The sequence below is a fragment of the Taudactylus pleione genome, unplaced genomic scaffold (genome assembly GCF_031769625.1).
Source record: "Taudactylus pleione unplaced genomic scaffold, aTauple2 ptg000397bl, whole genome shotgun sequence".
Lineage (NCBI taxonomy): Eukaryota > Metazoa > Chordata > Amphibia > Anura > Myobatrachidae > Taudactylus > Taudactylus pleione.
Window position 1 is genome coordinate 2,333,117 of NW_028284799.1, and position 20,165 is coordinate 2,353,281.

The following is a 20,165-nucleotide window of genomic DNA, read 5'->3' on the forward strand; positions in this document are numbered from 1 at the left end:
ATATTGACACAAAAAAATACTTACACATATTTCAATGTACCTCTAATTAATGACAGCATTTATTTTGTCCAAAAAATATTGCTTTCTATCATTTATTCACTGTTAGAAAACAATGCATATAACAGCCATCGGACACAATTTAGGAACACCCAAAGCCTTGAATTATGGCTACTAAAACACTTATATACCATTACCCTACCTTAGTTTACCTTTTTTGGGGGGTACAGGCTGATTTCCCCATTTTCACCTGTACTTTTCTCCTGTTTTCCATGCAAGATTTATTGTGCAAATTAGTTATCTCTGGTTTTGAAATAGGATAGCACGATAAACGGGAGCACGCAAACAAAGTGTGTGCGCATGTGTGTGTGCACCTGTGTGTGCATGTGTATGTGTGTGCACCTGTGTGTGCATGTGTATGTGTGTGCACCTGTGTGTGCATGTGTATGTGTGTGCACCTGTGTGTTGGAGAATATAGACTGTAAGCTCCAATGGGGCAGGGACTGATGTGAAAAGCATACCGTATATACTCGAGTATAAGCCGAGTTTTTCAGCACATTTTTTGTGCTGAAAAAGTACCCCCTCGGCTTATACTCGAGTGAAGTGTGTAGCGCTGACCGGACGGAGTTCGGTCAGCGCTACACAGCACAAACACACAGCCGCCGGAGCCGGCAGCTGTGTGTTTGTTGTAATCAGCAGCCGCTGAGAGTCTGTCAGACTCTCATCGGCTGCTGCTGCTCCCACTGCGGGAGCCATCTTCAGGCTCCCGCAGTGGGTAATGGGAGTAATGACGTCTCTCCCATGCAAAGCGGCCGGAGGAGCTGTTAGCGGCGGGACCAGGAGCGGGGGTTTCAGGTAAGTGATTTCTTATTCTTATTATGTCTCTCTCTACTGGGGGGGGGACTACTGGGGGCACTACCAGGGGGCGATTACTACAGGGGGCACTAAAAGGGGGGATTACCACTGGGTCAATAAGTTTTCCCAGTTTTTTGTGGTAAAAGTAGGTACCTCGGCTTATATTCGGGTTGACTTATACTCGAGTATATACGGTATATTCTCTGAACAGAGCTGGGTAATAGGTGATGCTATATAAATAAACTACAGATGTGTCCATTCTTACTGTTGCTTCAGTTACGCCAAATAGCCCTTCTCAGCTGTCAAGATGCCGTATGAATTGGCCATCCAGAGCAATCTTATTTGCTCAAAATATGCATGTTATTCCCATAACTAACAGAAGTACCAAGTTCCGTTGTGCTTTATCTGCAACTTTGTACGTGTATAAAACCAACTCATGTGCAGTTAAAGTAGCAGGTTAGCATTTCTGGTATATCATGGGAGGCTTTTTGCTGCATCTGTGATGCAAATAAGATACAAAATTTAAAGAACAATACGGTACTCTACTCCATACGGTGTACAGACACCCAGTAAGTGAGGGTGCATCTGCATAACAATAATAATAATAATAATAGCAATGAAAATAGAGCACACTATGGCACTGTCAGTCTTGATGCAGTCAGTAAATAGAATAGAGACCTAGCAACACCTCCTCAGTCCAAGTACAAGTAGAAAGTTGAAGTAAACACAGCAAGCAGCACTCAAGCATCTTTGTGGATAAACACCTACACAATCTGGGCTAAGGAAAGAGTGCCTCTAAAGACACTAGTGAAGGAGGAGCTATTTATATGCATATGTCACTGTGAAACATTATTAATTCATTTAAACAACTCCTACTAGAATACTAGAATTCCAAGAACTTGACAAAAAAATAACAGACGGCAATGAAATATTTATAACATAGAAATAACTAATTCTAATGTCTCATAATCACATAGTTGCCAACATTGTAAAATAATTTCCAGGGATACTACTGCTGAACCAGTGCAATCTAGGCAGACCTAGACATGTTAAATGAATATAGGTAGAATTTAATTTTCTTTGCATTTTAAATGTTCTTCTTTTAGTCAATTAAAAAAAAATAAGAACAAATAGTGATAATTACTTCTAATGAGCAGTACAGAATAGGAGGCACTGTCTACTGAATATTGAAAAAAAGGGAAGTGCCCAGTGTCAAAAATTTCCTGGAGCAAAACTCCAAATCTGGGCATGCCCCTAGAAATTAGACAATGTTGGCAACAATGTAGTGAGCTTTACACATTACAGAAATAATTTGTGGCTATTTAAACTACTTGGTACCGAAAATGATACTAATTAAATAAATGTATCACCTGTGCAGGAAGAGGAAAAAACCCCACTAAAATCATATATAGAGTGGGTGGGGGGAGTTACTATAATACCTACCTATTATTCCACTGGTGAAGCAATGGCCAGATATAGGGGCTGATTCTGAGTCGGACGCAATGCCGATATTCACACAAGTGGTCAATGTTTTTCAACTGTGCATACATCTAGGTCAGGGATGGGGAACCTCAGGCCCAGGGGCCGTATAAGGCCCCCGGAATCATTTGGTCTGGCCCACTGAGCTTTTTTTCTGCTAGTCTCATCTGGCTATCAGGGTGTCTAGAAAGGCATCCTGCAGCCAGAATATATGCAGCAGTGCCGCTTGGAGGCTTCAGACGGTTACACCGCTGCCCTTACAGCTCCCCCGGAGCATCCTCAGAATGCTCCAGGCATTGCTGTAATCACCGGCGATCGTGACTCCACCCCTATGAGACACCACATGGAGGGGGCATGGCGTGCTCCGGCCCTCGAATAATGTTATATATATCAAATTGGCCCTCGGCAGAAAAAAGGTTCCCCACCCCTGATCTAGGTCACCAAAAAGTCGCACAACGCATGTGTCCCATGGTGCAATGGGAGCATACAAAGTCACAGGACCAATTGAGACACATGATCTCAGAAATGTATCGGAAATGTATTGGGTATTCATGAGCAGTGACTGGGAGGTGGCTATTCTGACGCTCGGAGATGTACCGTCTCATGGGTGTGTCATAGAAGTGTCCGGGTGTGTCGCATAACTGGTTGCAAACGCAGACCTTGAATCGCTCACATTGGAGGCCATACTCTGAAGGAGATTCTGCACCTGGCATGGGGCTGGCGCAAGTTTCCATGGTGCACCCGTTGGTTGTGTCTAAGGACACACCAAGTAGAATTATTAAATCTAAAGACACATAAAGAAGGCGTCCCAATCCCACATTCAGGCACATGGCTGTACACCAGGGGAAGGATTTATATTAGTATTTATCATAAAGTTGCAGGCACGACTGTGTCAAAAATCGCACACACGGGCACCACTGCATCCGACTCTAAATCAGTCTCATATAGTAAGTGTGTAATTAAAAGAAAGAAAGATGTTCTCCATAGGTAGCAGTACTAGGTTTTTTTTTTACATGATTATCACAATATTTTACTTAAGAATGAATGTTAAGAAGAATAGATGAATATATGAATCATGAAGGTAATCAGTTCTCACCTTCAATATAAAAGCAAAATACAGGCCAATAATATGATAGCCCTCACTAATAGAGATAGAGGGAATCACATCTCATAAACTCTTTAAGCCGCATACACACTAGACAATCATTATGAACTATATGGATTATAGCGTTCATATTATTCAGTGTGTATGCAGTGAACGGACAACGACCTCCCGTGAGATTGGAAGGAGTGCCCAGGAAAAGAACAACTGCCGCTGCCGCTACAAGCCCACTGAACATCCCTCGACGCCCTCTGTCATCAAGCAGCGCCAGCCCGGCGGGACATGTGATCACGGCTCAGATGGGAATCTGCAGCTGAAGTCAGCAGTCAACGCCGAGCTAGTTAGGGTGAGTTAGGTGGCAATAGCACAGCGGACCCCTCGTGTGGTACATGCAGAACTGGCACACCCCCAACTAGTCTATAAAGACTATAAACATTAATTCCATAATACTGTTTATGCCTTTTCTCTCCTTTGCTGTTTTTTCTTTCTATTTTCATCTTTGTTTTTTTATTAATTATTATTTTTTATTTATTTAAAAAAATATATATTTTTTTTGTTTTGTTTGTTTTGTTTTATTATTGATTACTGATTATTCATTACATTCATATATTTTTATTTGTGCGGTCCACCAATTCTAATCCATACCAGCGCTCATATACCCATATTTTTAATCTGACCTCCCGTGAGTCGATAATGATGTCTTTTGTCGTCCGTATATGCTGGCCAATCTGACTATATTGTCAAGAATTGCCTGTTCACAGATGTGTACACCCAATATCATTTGTCCTGCACTACAGAAAGTTCAAGGGAAATCTTTCACCAATATCGTTCATACAGCACATCGTCTAGTGTGTATGAGCCCTTATTCTCTACGAATTATGAGTGAACAACCCACTAATAAACATATAGGAAGTCTGAAATACAGTCAGATTGAAGGCTCAATTACTCATAGAAAGTTAATGATAGATGAGATACTGATAGCTATTATTAATTATTATTATTATTATTATTAATATTATTTATTTATTTAATTACAAGGTGCCACAAATGTCATAGCTCCATACATAGCAAAGTTACAAAACAGGGTAAACAGAGTAACATGATACCATATTTACATAACATAATTACAACAGTGTAGGCAAAATTATAGCGTATAGTCATTGGCTGAGATAATGAGCCTAAGGGGAGGCAGGAAATAAGAAGAGGGCCCTGCTCACAAGAGCTTACATTCTAAAAGGAAAGGAGAAGAATTTAAACACACATATTCACATAGCTGTCCACATATTTCTCCAGGAAAAAAAAGGTGTGAAGCAACAAAAGACATCTATTGCTAGACTAATTACACTGCATACATTTTCTTCTTTTGACAGCCAGTGAATATCTGAGATTTGCAACAGGAAGGATAATCATCATCAGCTTTATTTGTTCTAAGTAGCCTCTGCATAGGACCCTTAGGGAACTAGCCCATTATTTGTCTTGATGAGGAGGCAGATTCCCATAATACAGACAGTTATTGTCCTACCTCACATAAATGTTTCATGTTCTGCAGAAAATAGACAATGACAGACTGATTGCCTTTCCAGAAATTTGAGTTCAGATGATCCTGCTCTGTATTTTTGCTTTTAACATTTTGTCCACTCTTGGGGATATATTTACTAAAGTGTGGGGTTTAGAAGTGGAGATGTTGCCCATAGCAACCAACCAGATTCTACTTAACATTTATCTAGCACCTTACAGAAGATAATAGCTAGAATCTGGTTGCTATGGGCAACATCTCCACTTCTAGAAAACACTTTAGTAAATATACCCCTTAGACTATTTTTTAAACATGTTTTACTATTTCTTTTAAATAACAAGTAAAAAGAAGAATATACTATGTTGTGAGAAATAAAAACATCAATAACTTAAATGTAAAAGAAAAGTCACTAAAGTATAGCAGAATAAATCAACACTCTACATATCAACACCCAGCAGATAATGGAATAAATTTGTCACAAACCTGCCAGCTTTGGTTATAATCATTTCAGTGCCTGCTTCATGAAACTTTTTCCAGAGTTCCTTCTCATGAAGATATACTTTGATGTTTTCAATTGTCTATAAATACAACAGAAAGAAAAAATAATTTCTGTAATTTTTTTATAAGGTAAAAGTTGTAATGTGATCTTAAATTAACGCAATATAAAGCAAAGCATCAATATTCTCATAATATATTAATCAATGATAAGTGCTATCTTTCTGGTCTGTTAAATGTTTTCTTTCATTTTGTACAAATTTAAATTATTGTAACCTCTATGACATTGGCAGGACAGTGTACTAACCCACATTTGTCTTTAAACTTTGAGGCTGTGTTTTAATACTGTTTCTTCCTACAGTTTCTCTATCTACCTTGATATTGAACAATGCTAATATGAATCTGTGAATGCTACAGTCAAATAAAGTTTTATTCATTTGTATCTTGGATCTGTGGTTTTTAATGGAATGGGTATGTAATGCCGGCTGTCGGGATGCCTCCTGTCACAATACAGACAGCGGCATCCCATTGGTTGCTATCCTGACAGGGGTTTCGAAAGTATACTTACCCTCCCCCCTTCCCCCCAACCTTCCTTTCTTGTAGCCTAAATCTAACCCTCCCCACCATGCACCTTAACCCTCCCCGTTAGAGCCTAAACCTAACCCACCCCCCTTCATTCCTAAACCTAACCCTACCCTCTTTTGTGCCTAACCCTAGTCCCCCCAGTGGCGCCGAACCCTAGCCCTCCCCCCTAGGGGTGCTTAACAATAACTTCCCCCCCAAAACCTAACCCTAACTTCCTAAACTTAAACCTCCCCCACCCTCACAGCTAATGCCAAGGGTGCCCCGGACTTACCTCGTTCGGGCTGCGTCCTTCGGTGTTACGGTGTCAGGATTAAGATAGGCATTGGTATTTTGCCTATCTTGAGTCTGGCGGCATCGCGACTGCCGGTCTCATAACTACATCCCATTTTTAACTGAGGACATGCACCCCTGGCTGTGCGAAACAACATATCTGGAAGGCGCGAGTTTTCACTCTACATTTTTAAAAATTTTAACATCATGACAGAAACATACTGCAAATAGTGACTAGTAAAACATTTTTGATAAGAAAATGAGATTACTAAATTATCTAGGGACTAGAGACAAGGATCTAAGAGGATGCCAGATGTAAACAAATATTTTCAAAACCACAGCTTCTGGGATACAGACAGCAATTAAATCCAAGGAATCCTCTGTTTCACTAATCTGACACAAACATCCCTGTTAATGTAAAGTATCATATACTTGCCTACCCTCCCGATTTGGTAGGGAGCCTCCCGAAAATTGGGTGCTGTTCCCGACCTCCCAGGAAGGCAGGCAAGCCTCCCGGCTGCCGGAGACCCCTCCTATCCCCCCGCAATTACATGTAAAGCCCCCGCAGCGGGGGGCGGCGGTTCACGTGGAATTGCTTCATTTTGGCCCTACTCGAGCACGTACAAAACAATAGCGACCAATTCACCAGAGTACTGCAGTATTGGTGGCTGGCACATACAGTATATGCACTTGTCATCAAATTAAATAGAGTAATTTCCCAGGGATCTATATACATGAAGCATATGAAATCTATTAGAAAAATAAATAATGTGTAGATAGTCATCTGTATGTCTGCAGCTATTGCACAACATAACCCAATGAAACTAGGATAAAAGCCACATTAGTTGCATCCATTTTCAAACCTCGAGTCTATAACAAACAAAGGGGTCTATGTACTAAGCCTTGGAGAGAGATAAAGTAGATGGAGATAAAGTACCATCCAATAAGCTCCTAACTGTCATTTTTCAAACACAGCCTGTAAAGTTAGGAGGAGCTGATTGGTTGGTACGTTATCTCCATCCACTATATCTCTCTCCAAGGCTTAGTACATAGGAGCTCATTCAGACCCTCTCGCTATGATGCGAATGCTCGTAGCTGACCGATAGTTGCAATCTGCTCATGCGTATGCATCGCATTGCGCATGTGCGAACCACAGCGAGAGATTGGGAAGCGTACGCTCGCCCAGCATTGACAGCCCAGCTGAATGAGTGACAGGTCAAGCCATTTGTGGGTGGTAACAGGGGCAGGCCACTAGAAACGGGGGAGTGGAGGTGTGAACACAGGCGTTCCTGAGTGTCCCAACGCCTTTACAGAGGCGTGCATAATTAGCAGGCAGCGTCATTGTACACGTCACTTGGATGAAATACACACTGAAGTGATCGCAGTGCTTGCAGTGGTCAACCTCAAGCGCTGCGATCGCATCCGATGGTGCTCGATGTACCAATGGTTCCATGCACTTCCAGTAGATGACGTGCGCAAGTGGGCGTCTTATGAATGGTCGGTGGACATCTGCATACACAGAGAGATCGCATGCCAAGACATAGTGGGCCTTGCCGTGCGATCGCCTGCCTTGCTGGTTGTGCGCTGGTTTTGCATATGCTGGGAGCGAGCGAACACATCTAGCGAGAGGGTTTGAATGAGCTCTTTAGTGCCCTAGATCTGTTAGGTCTTTATATAATTTTATATTTTATGTTAAGATTCAAATTTGGGTGTCTTAAATTGAGTCTAGGCTTGGTTTGGGTTTATATTAATGATTTGAGTTAGTATTAGGATTAGAATTAAGATTTATGCTAAAAGAAATTTAGCTGCTTTTTTGTTTAACTAAGGGAATTTTAGAAGACCTTATTCAATCAACTATATTTGAAACAAGAGGACTTCTGTCTTTTCAAGAAACCGGTGTTTGAAAAAATAACTTATTTCAGGGATACTCCTATCTAGGCTCCATTACTAGTTAGTTTAATGGTGCCCCCTCATATGCCACTGTTGCCGATTTATTAAACTTGCCCTACATTCAAACAGTCCTATGGCAGCAATGCCTTGACATCACCAAACTGTCTGGGCTATAGAATGAGGAGCAGATAGTGAAGCTATAAGAGGAAAAGACTCCATACTGAAGTCCTGCACAACCTTAGAAGTAAGGATAGACAGAGCCGCCATCAGGGGGGGACTGCCAGGACTCCAGTCTGGGCCCGGAGAGAGAGGGGGCCTGGGTTGCAGCAGCGCGGAGCGTACTGAGCAGCAGCCAGGAAGAACAAACATCGGTGGCATTTGAAATATGGAGCCGGCCGCAAGTCAATCACAGCTCATGGAATGGCAGCCCATCAGGAGCTGCCGCTCCTGATGGGCTGCCATTCTGCGAGCTGTAATTGGCTGGTGGCCGGCTCTATATTTCAAATGCTTCCAATGCTAATGCTCTCAGGCCGCAATCAGATGCATTCCACTCCACTGCCACCCGGGCCCACTTCTTTCTCTGGAAATACCACTGGTGTTCTGTTTCTAAAGAAACCAGGTACCAGGTATGCTGGTGGTGACCCAGTGTCTGACCCTGCCCTGTTAACCCCTCTAGTCTAGCCAGCCTTCCCCGCACTGCCCCCCCAGTCCAGCCAGTAAGCCTGCATTCCCTGCCCACCCCCCAGTCCAGTCATCCTTCACTGCACCCCACCCAGTCTAGCCAGCCATCTTGCTTTCCCTGCTCTGCCCCTCCCCCAGTCCAACCATCCTTCCCTGCCCTTTGCCCCCCTAGTCCAACCAGCTTTCCCTGCCCTTTACCACTCCAGGCCAAAGGGTGGCCTAGGAAGGGCCCTGCCCTGTACCCCCCTTGTCCAGCCTTCCCTGCCCTGTGCCACCCCATTAATGTTCATCCTTCCCTGCCCTGGGCCACCCTTCCCCTCCACCACGTCTATTCATCCTTGTGCCCCAAATAGGTCAGGCAATCCCTGTCCTGCACTTCCCTTTCCTTCTGGCTTTTTATGTGGGTCTGGCTATTTCAAATAATTTTATGTGGATCCAGGGCTTTTTCAATGTATTTTATGTAGTTCCAACTTGTATTTATATAGGGAGAGAGAGAGAACATCAACATTGCTTTCCCTATATATTTAGTATAGATTCTGGTCATCTGTGTGTTTTTGAATTTTCAGCACTTTTCTCTCCTATATTTCTATATTTGTATAGTCTCATATAAAATATGATAGACTGACATGTTATAATAACAAACGCTCCCACAGCCCAAACTTTGAGAATTTTTATACTAGTTTAAGCATCAATTGATGCCCCACTCCCGAAGCAGCTCCACCCACATTACCCACCACACTGCCCACCTCTGCACCATGCCATTGGGGGGAGGGAGGGGGTGCCTATTTTGTCAGTACCAGGCCTCACAATTTCTGATAGCAGCCTTGAGGACAGATGTGATATTTTAAGAAAAAGAAATGTAAATAAGAATAACAAAAAAGTATCAAAACCCCAAAGAATGGGCAGAATCTTTAGAATAGCTGATACTGTTACCTAAAAATATATATACTGTATCCACTATAATATCAATATTCAATGTTTAATATGAGTAAATATAAAAATACAGACAACAGGTCTTTAGTAATAATAGGTTGCGAGCTACAGCCGCTGCGGGAACTCCTATGAGTCTTCCCATATTCTTAAAGTGGTAATCATTTTAAAGGCAAAACCAGCTCGACTGCAGTTTGCAACCTATTACATAAGTCCCAACATATTGCCCTATCTAACTGTTGCTATCAGTCAGCCAATTACTGTATGTCTGTGATCTAAATTATCACAAAATGGACAGTCCCAATATTAGTGATGAATGTAGCACTATCCACAATGTAGTTCTGTAGTTCTCAATACAGAGTACATCACAGCGGCAAAACTCCTTTATTACTATATTTAATACAACCAAGAACAATTAGTAATCTGAGAATATACTGTCACCTATAATGTAAAGTGTCAAGTGACCAGACCTAAACCTTAATCATCAACTTCAGTTTTTGATGTTTAAGAACTTTTTTAAATAGTTGTAGTGCTGAATGCCATATACCATAAGAACACTTAGGACAACAAGCTATAAAACGTTACCCCTTATAGTCTTCTTCTTTAACAAACCATAATAATGGTTCATAAAAGCAATACAAGTACCTCTATGTCAAAATAAAAACCCATGGGTAATTCTGAATGCCAGTATAACACAGTGCATATAAATCAGTTTGCTTGAGGATATTTTTCATAAACCAATCCATCTCAAGCATACTGTAAATCACAGCTCCAGGATTTAAAGTGTTGTCTCACTTCCCCTTACGCGTTAGTCTAGGTAGACAGACAGTCTCGACAGAGGAATAGTCTTATTGAAAAACTGGGTGCATTTATCTCAGTTCCCAATTACCAGTCACCTTTAAATACTGTAAAATGAAAACTAACAACGATGGATGGATGGATGGATGGATGGATGGATGGATGGATGGATGGATGGATGGATGGATGGATTGATGGATGGATTTATGCTTTGACACTGATCTATGAAATACATCCTTGTGTGATGATAATGAACTGAATTATACTGGTTGTGTTTACTTTATACATTCTGCCAAACACTGCCAATCTGAGTTACCCATGATCTTTATTTTGATATATTGGTGCTTTTATTATCCATTGTTATGGTTAGGAAAAGAAGAAAAATCTAAGGGTTAATGTTTTACTGCCTATTTTCCTAGGTGCATTCACATCTACAGCTATTTTACAGATCTGAAACACCAAAACTAAAGCTGCTGCTTACGTTGTTTGTCTGGTTACTAAATTGTTGCATGTATTTTTATTTCAGGGATACTGGCACATATGTGTACGTTTACTTTTATTTAAAAATAATGGTTATTTTTAATTGCAAAACTTTTTGAAGTTTGAATATACAGTATATCATACCTAAATTGGTCAATATAATTAATATTAAAATCTATTTACAGACAATGCATTTATAATTTCTGTGCATTCGATCATAAATATTCAACCACAATTTGCAACAGTAAAGTGGTGCATTTTTTCAACATAATATAATTAAAATGTTATGCAATACAAAACAGGTGCGTACTCTAGATATGTTTAGGAATCGTAATTGTATTCATCTAACTTTTTTTTGTATTATGTCTATACAATTTAACGTAAATAGTAAATGTCCACATTTGTGGACATTTAGAGCTTGTGGGTATTTTTGTGTCAGTGTATATTCTATATTTTTTTATTTTTTGTGCCAATGCACAGTGCATCTGGCTGCTATTACATATTGATGACATTACTCCTGTTTCGTTCCGCAAGTCTCTGCTTCACCGAGATTCTTTTTAGGGATGGACATTGGAAGCCCACCATGAAATTATGGCTGGGCTTCCACTATTGAAACTTTTGATGCCATGGATAACTAACCATTGCATTAAAAGAGTTTGATTGAAAAAACTATTCATATGATTTGCGCATGCCTGAAAAACCCTGTTTAAGTATGCGCAATACCCCTGCAGCACGGCCGATAATGCTATGATCTCTACATATGCAGGAATAGAACCGCAAGACGTCATCTCCAGATGGGACAGAAAGCATAAGGAGTATGTCCAAGTAACAAGGCTGTTTGCTGCCAACCAATACAAGAAGTTATGGGAGGAGTAGATATGTGCAATAGGATTATTGCTCACTACTCTCAATCAATCAAAAATTCAGAGTGGGAATTGCAGCAACATTACTTCAATGGGCAAAAACACCAAAAAGAGGAAGGTCTTCTAACTGGCGAGTGCATTTTTCCAGCTTTTCACCACTTAAATAAAAAAAAATGTTGTTAACTTGTAACTTAATGTATTAATATATATATATATATATATATATATATATATTATATATCTCTAACATTCAAAAATTTGTCCCAGAAGAGTTGTTAAAGTGGATGTGTATATTGTTGTTGTTTTTTTAGGTCATTCCTTTCTTGGAATTCCAATATTTGTATTTTTCGGGATTGACAATTTCCCTATTTTTAATAACAGCTTCTGTCATTTTCTGCTTACTGTAAGCTCTCTGTGCACCTAAAGCATTTCCTCTTTTTTAATGTGTGGTCTAAAAATGTATAACGCATGAGCTGCCATATGATTACACAATATATTGTTTCATGCTTAATGTATCAACACTGCATCATGTGTGACATCGTCCCATCTGATGTGCAGTACGTCACTGTACCCCTTTTTATACCCCCATCACCTTGATATGACTTTGTGCATATGTTTTATGTTTCTTGATTACATAAACATTTGTTTTATTGCATAGATACGTGTATTAGTTTTCGTTCCAACTTCTTTACAGAACATAATAGTGTTCCTGGATATATCTATATATCCTTGTTAAACAAGTCAGACATTATTTAGGGTTTTTTTGAGCTCATGTATCTCCCTTTACCACATACTAAAAATGTATATTTACCGGTCCTTTGTAGCCTGTGGTGTCTATGGAGGGTTTCATCTTATTGTATGTGTGCCAGTAGACAAAACTGCACCTCAAGCTGGGTACACATCTCAAAGACCCAGCGACATGCGATGCAATGTAACAGTGTATCACATCGCCGTACACACTGCATGAGCTGCCATATGATTACACAATATATTGTTACATGCTTAATGTATCAACACTGCATCATGTGTGACATCGTCCCATCTGATGTGCAGCACATCAGATGGAAAGATGCGACTACCCAATTCAATCATAATACAAAGAATTGGATGAAATTGGATGTACACACTATACAATGGTCATTGTGATCCATTGCGGATCGCAAGATCAGCCAACATATCATACCCAGTCCTTAAAGTGGTCCTGGAGAGGTGGTGGAACTCTGCCCACCTGGCAGAAGCCATACCCATAGTCCCTCTCCTTCAAGCATGTTCATTCTGGGAATGGGGGGCAGTAGGAGCAGCGTGATCACACACAGTGGGGATGGGGGGGGCAGTGGGTGCAAGGTGATCACACATAGTGTGGATGGAGGGCAGTGGGAGCAGGGCGATCACACAGAGTGGGAATGGGGGGCAGTGGGAGCAGGGCAATCACACACAGTGAGGATTCGGGGACAGTGGGAGCAGGGCGATCACACACAGTGGGGAAGGGGGTCAGTGGGAGCAGGGCAATCACACACAGTGGGGATGGGGGTTAGTGGGAGCAGAGAAATCACACACAGTGGGAGCAAGGCGATCACACACAGTGGGGAAGGGGGGTCAGTGGGAGCAGGGCGATCACACAATGGGGATGGGGGGGCAGTGGGAGCAAGGCGATCACAAACAGTGAGGATTCGGGGGCAGTGGGAGCAGGGCAATCACACAGAGTGGGAATGGGGGGCAGTGGGAGCAGGGCAATCACACACAGTGAGGATTCGGGGACAGTGGGAGCAGGGCGATCACACACAATGGGGAAGGGGGGTCAGTGGGAGCAGGGCGATCACACAGTGAGGATTCGGGGGCAGTGGGAGCAGGGCAATCACACACAGTGAGGATGGGGGGGCAGTGGGAGCAGGGTGATCACACACAGTGAGGATTCGGGGGCAGTGGGAGCAGGGTGATCACACAGAGTGGGAATGGGGGGCAGTAGGAGCAGGGCAATCACACACAGTGAGGATTCGGGGACAGTGGGAGCAGGGCGGTCACACACAGTGGGGAAGGGGGGTCAGTGGGAGCAGGGCAATCACACACAGTGGGGATGGGTGTCAGTGGGAGCAGGGCAATCACACACAGTGAGGATTCAGGGGCAGTGGGAGCAGGGCAATCACACACAGTGAGGATGGGGGGCAATAGGAGCAGGGCGATCTCACACAGTGAGGATGGGGGGCAGTGAGAGCAGGGCAATCACACACAGTGGGAATGGGGAGCAGTGGTAGCAAGGCGATCACACACAGTGGGGAAGGAGGGTCAGTGGGAGCAGGGCAATCACACAATGGGGATGGGGGCAGTGGGAGCAGGGCAATCACACACAGTGAGGATGGGGGGGCAGTGGGAGCAGGGCAATCACACACAGTGGGAATGGGGGGCAGTGGGAGCAAGGCGATCACACACAGTGGGGAAGGGGGGTCAGTGGGAGCAGGGCGATCACACAATGGGGATGGGGGAGCAGTGGGAGTGGGGCGATCACACAGTGGGGATGGGGGGGCAGTGGGAGCAGGATGATTAGATATGATAATAAGAGTGAAGGAAAAGTGGGTGCAGTATTATAACATTCATTGTGCCGAGAGAGTGAAGTGAACACATAAAGTAGGGTGACACAAAGCGCTTTTGCAGCAGACTGAAACACTTGTCAGCAGTATTTTGCAGGAGTGGAACAGGATTATTGCTTCTGAGCAATCCTTACCTGGCAGTATAAATCCATCCACTATATAAAGTGAGTCTACTCCAGTTTATTCTCCGCAAACAGATCTTAGGATCATTTGATCAGTGTTCACATTTTCCTGACTATCAATAGGACTGATAATACAGTCATTTGATGATGTACCCCTGATGAAGATACATGTGGGGACAAAACGCGTTGGGTCTCCATCGTATTTTGACTAGTGTTTGATGTAAGCTCATCAGATTCACTGATTTTATTGAATAAATAGTTTTCTTTTTTATTGAGATTGAAGTGTTTTATTCAAATAATAATAGTGGCCTTTTGGCCTGTTTGGGTGTATTTTTGGTGGAAGGGTATTTTTCAGCAACATTATAAGGAATCATTGCTAACCCTGAAAACAGGATTTATGACCTCTACAAAATCATTTAAAGACCAACAATGGACTCAATAAATCTACTCTCTGGGAAACAAAAGGGAGATTCATCCTTTGTGTCGACATCTAGGACTGATCATTGAAGTAGCTTCATTGCTGCATTAATTGTTGATTTTTTAATTATTTAGTTTGTGTTATTTACACATTTTGTATTTTAATATATTTTATATTTTGTACATTAGAGCGCCCTTTTTCTTCTTTCTTGATATATATATATATATATATACTGTATATATATATATATGTATATATATATATATATATATAACAACACAAAGAGAAGGGGCGCTCACTTAAACAATATAGATATGTATGTATTATAAAACAGTCAATAATAGATGTGATATGAATATAAAATAGCAATCGTAGTGCTCCAATGATCAGTTCATAGACACAGAGAAAGTTGATGGATTTCCTCTCCTTTTTTCAGATATTTTGGAGTATAGAAAATCTGTTGATCTTTAAGTATGATGAAAACTCCATTATCCAGGATATACCTGTACGTTCCCTCCTTCAGATGTAGCTGAAAGATACCCTCGTACCAAAAATACACCCAAACAAAGAGGGCCAATAGGCCACTATCAGTAGTGGATAAAATACTGCCACAACAATATAAAAAATGAAAATAATTATTTTATAAAAGTGGTCAATTCCATATTGAGTAGCTTACATCAATTGTAAAGTCACAGAGACAGATGAAACCTAATGCGTTTCGTCCCTAAAATGGGACTTCATCAAAGGTATATCATCATGTGACTGAGTCTACAGTCCTAATGTTAACCAGGAGAACCACAATGCAATACTCGGCTAGTAGAGCGCGTGATGAATAAGTACACTTAATTTTTAGATCCACTGGTCGGGTGTGTTTAAAACCAATATGGCATAACACTCTTCAAAGATGCTGCTAGAGTCAGCTCAGCAAGCTACAAGTGCTAGCAGCATCTTTGAGGAGTGTTATGCAATATTGCTTTTATACACACCCGACCAATGGATCTAAAAATTAAGTGTACTTATTCATCATGCGCTCTACTAGCCAAGAATTGCATTGTGGTTCTCCAGGTTAACATTAGGACTGTAGACTCAGTCACATGATGATTTTAAACCCCTGATGAAGTCCCATTTTAGGGACGAAACGCGTTGGGTTTCATCTGTCTCTGTGACTTTACAATTGATGTAAGCTACTCAATATGGAATTGACCACTTTTATAAAATAAATATTTTCATTTTTTATATTGTTGTGGCAGTATTTTATCCACTACTGATAGTGGCTTATTGGCCCTCATTGTTTGGGTGTATTTTTGGTACGAGGGTATCTTTCAGCTACATCTGAAGGAAGGAACGTATATCCTGAATAATGGAGTTTTCATCATACTTAAAGATCAACAGATTTTCTATACTCCAAAATATCTGAATAAAGGAGAGGAAATCCAACATCTTTCTCTGTGTCTATGAACTAATCATTGGAGCACTATGATTGCTATTTTCTATTCATATTACGTCTATTATTGACTGTTTTATAATACATACATATCTATATTGTTTAAGTGAGCGTCCCTTCTCTTTGTGTTGTTGTGTTTTATCTTGTGTATATCTGTCTAACAGAGATATATAGAGAAAGGTGCAGCTACGTAACTTTGATTAAAAATGTATTCATATCTTTCTTATTGTTGTTGTAAAATTAGCGCAGCATAAGGGCATTCTGTATATATATATATATATATATATATATAATTTAGGGATGTGCAGGCTCGGTTTTACTCGGATTTACTCGGTTCTTATCGCCACTTTACCGCAAATTCGGATTTATTATATTGGCTATCCAAAACACATGATAGGCGATAGCCAATAAAATGCTGTTTAAAGATCCGAGTAAATCCGAGTAAAACAGAACCCGCTTACCCCTAATATATATATATATATATATATATATGCAGCTTGGGTTGGAACTTATACAATCTGTTTTCAAAGCAAACCATCTGACAGTAAGCAGAGAGTAGTTGTTAATAACAATCTATTAAAAATTGTTTGGGAAATGTAATAATCAGATATTTTACAAAAAGTCTTTGAGATTTTTGCTGCATGATTTAAAGTAGCATTTTTTTTAATGGTAGAAGCAGCATGATTTTACCTTTTACAAAAAATGCTGCTTGAAATCGTATAGCAAAACTTGCTGAAAATATGTGATATTACCAAGTTGTTGTTCATTGCATTTCTCCAGTATCTAATAAAAGAAACATGACAAGTAGAGCATTGTTTTACATACAAAATGTTTAGATATTATTATTATTATTATTATTATTATTATTATTATTATTATTATTATTATTATTATTACTATTATTATTATTATTATTATTATTATTATTATTGGCAAAGGTAGAATTAATCTTTAATATTTTATTGATCAGCCATACTGAAAATAAATGGTTAAATGACCAAATGCCTTCATAACCTTCCAGGATAAGACTCAAAAAATAATGATCTCCATTTACCTTTATTATATCACAGAGATATTTGCAGATCTTTCATTCAAACTATTTGGAATAAAAGCATAACTTTCTGGAAAACTTTTCTGGTTGTTATGACCTAGTCGGGTATTATAAATATATTTTCTCATAAAACCAAAGATCTCTCTCAGTCTCTTTTACGCAGTATCCTTCCAAAAACACTGTTAAAAAATAAATAATTTACTATCATTGCCACAGGTGGCTGTATTTAAACTATTTTTCCATTTTCTCTAGCATTCTACTTTCCAAATGGCAACAAATTTCTTTAGACTTCCCTTTTTCTACAAATTAAATACATTTCTATTTAATAACAGACATCCAATGATGATGTCTACCATGGAAAATAATACTTACAGTATGACCTTCTGCGTACTGATAAATAAACATATATATTAGACATCCAATGATGATGTCTACCATGGAATATAATACTTACAGTATGACCTTCTGCTGTACAGATAAATAAACATAAATATTAGACATCCAATGATGATGTCTACCATGGAATATAATACTATGACCTGCTGCTGTACTGATAAACAGATATACAGTATGTTTACTTCTTTTACTCATGGGATGTTATGGGCCTGATTCTGAGTCACATGCAACCTGCATGCAGTGTCGAAGGTCATGTAGGCGAGTGTTTTTTACAACTGCACATGCGGGAAAATTTCAGAAATCCCCTACAGCACATTGGTTACACAGAGTGTACACACAAAGGTGATGTTGCATTCAATTTACATGGTATCAGAAAGGTGATGAAAAAGTGATGGGAGTGACTGGGAGGTGGCTAGTAATGCACGCAAAAATTGGCCATTCAGTGGGCATATTATAGGAGTGTGGCGGGCGTCGGTGCATAAGAGGCCATGGTCAGATGGAGAAACTGCACCAGCCCTGGTGAAGGTTTCGATGGTGCAATCGATGGCGGTGAACAAGGATGCACCAATCGGTATCACAGTGTGCACAGATGCTAAAAGTGGGAATCTCTATAAGAGGAGGGAGTCCTTGCACATTCGGCCACATGGATCTACACAAGTGAAGGTGTTTGTAGGCCATTTGCATAAAGCCGCAGAAGAGCGACTGTCAATAGACTCTGCTGTGTGCGCTTTTGCAGGCGACTCAGATACCAGATATCAAGGTATTGGAGATGACATTTAGAATAGGAAACAAGCAATATCTTATTAATTTGCTGCAAAAATGTCACTCTAGTTTCATGGGCTATTCTTCATATTAGTGGGCATCGCATCCACTGATCCTGTGGCACATTTCAGTTTAGAATACTATACTTTGTATTGTGGTATGTTTCTTTTTGTATGTTGTAAGTCTAACGTCAAAACATTTTTCATGCAAGGTAATTTTATATTTCTTTAATTCTTATAAACATTTGTCAATGCCTTAGTGTGCACTGTGTACCCATTTTAACCATTTTTGGTTAAAACATGAGACAATTTTAGAAATACAATAACCCTGATAATTGTTTGCCATGTTCATCAGTTCTGTAAAGGTGAATGCATAGCCTTAATTTATCAATGACCTTGCTATAACGAAAAAACTCTGTATATATACTTTTAATGGTCTTTTTGCACTAGACTTTCTTCTATACAAATTTAACCATGGTTGTAATTAATGGGACAGAATTACTAACAGAGGATGCATATTTGTTCCTTTGAAGATGGTCAGCCCTTGCTTTCTATTTTAAGCTGAGTAAAGTAAGAGCGTGTTTTTAGATGTGGATGCATTTATCATATAATCTGCTAATGGGTCCACCTAGCAGTGAAAGCTGGAGTGAGGCCCCACACCATTCACAGCTCTCACTGGCTGTCTGATGGGCATTCCCCCCGCCTCCCCCACAGTTCTCTATAGATGTACAGGTTTGTTGCCTCTTGTCAGTGCAGGGAGGTAGCACTCCTGCACCTCCCAGTGCACCCCTCCAGGGGGGACACAGATGAGAGAGAGAGAGTAGATGATAGGGGACAGAGATAAAGAGAGATTAGGGGGGAGGTGGACACATATGAGAGACAGAGACATTTTTATTAATTTGTAGGACGCAAGTCTCATTTACTGGTGCACTGCAGTGTGCAAGGTGATGATTACTATCAGCAGTCCTATCTAGCAGCATTCTCTGCCTGCTTCTCAGCTGTCAGGCATAGCTATGCAGTGTGAAGACACAGAGTTAATGGGAAGCATCACAAATCAGGCTAGTTGAATTTGCCTGTCTGAAATGCAAAATGAGGCTTTACTGTATATATTGACACCTAAGCTTACACCCTCATTTCTCTGAATTGTATATTAAACTGTGTACAGTTTATGAATATGGTGAGATATCTCACAGCCTCTTCAATATTTCAGCATGGTTGATAACCAACCTAATTGCTCATCATACATATCCCTATTAAAATCAACATCAATATAATTCCCTAGTATTCTTGACCCATCATTCACTGGGTCGCTAGCTATTGTGCAGAGATTTTATTTCCTTTTTCTTCCTTTGCTCTCTCCCCCTGTTCTGCCTTTAAACCTGTTTTTCCCCCTTTCCTCCCATATCCCCCATGTCCTTCCCTCTTCATTCCTTTTCCTTCAATCTCC

The 20,165-nt window shown here is 40.5% G+C and overlaps 1 protein-coding gene across 1 annotated transcript in view; it reads right to left on the reverse strand.

Annotated features, from left to right (window-relative positions):
- The window catches only part of TBX4 (T-box transcription factor 4), a 266,648-nt gene that overhangs the window by 229,192 nt on the left and 17,291 nt on the right, over positions 1-20,165 (reverse strand). Inside the window, exon 3 of the mRNA XM_088446319.1 lies at positions 5,433-5,527. Within this exon, the coding sequence (XP_088302445.1) occupies positions 5,433-5,527 (95 nt within the window). The remainder of the gene's footprint in view (positions 1-5,432; positions 5,528-20,165) is intronic.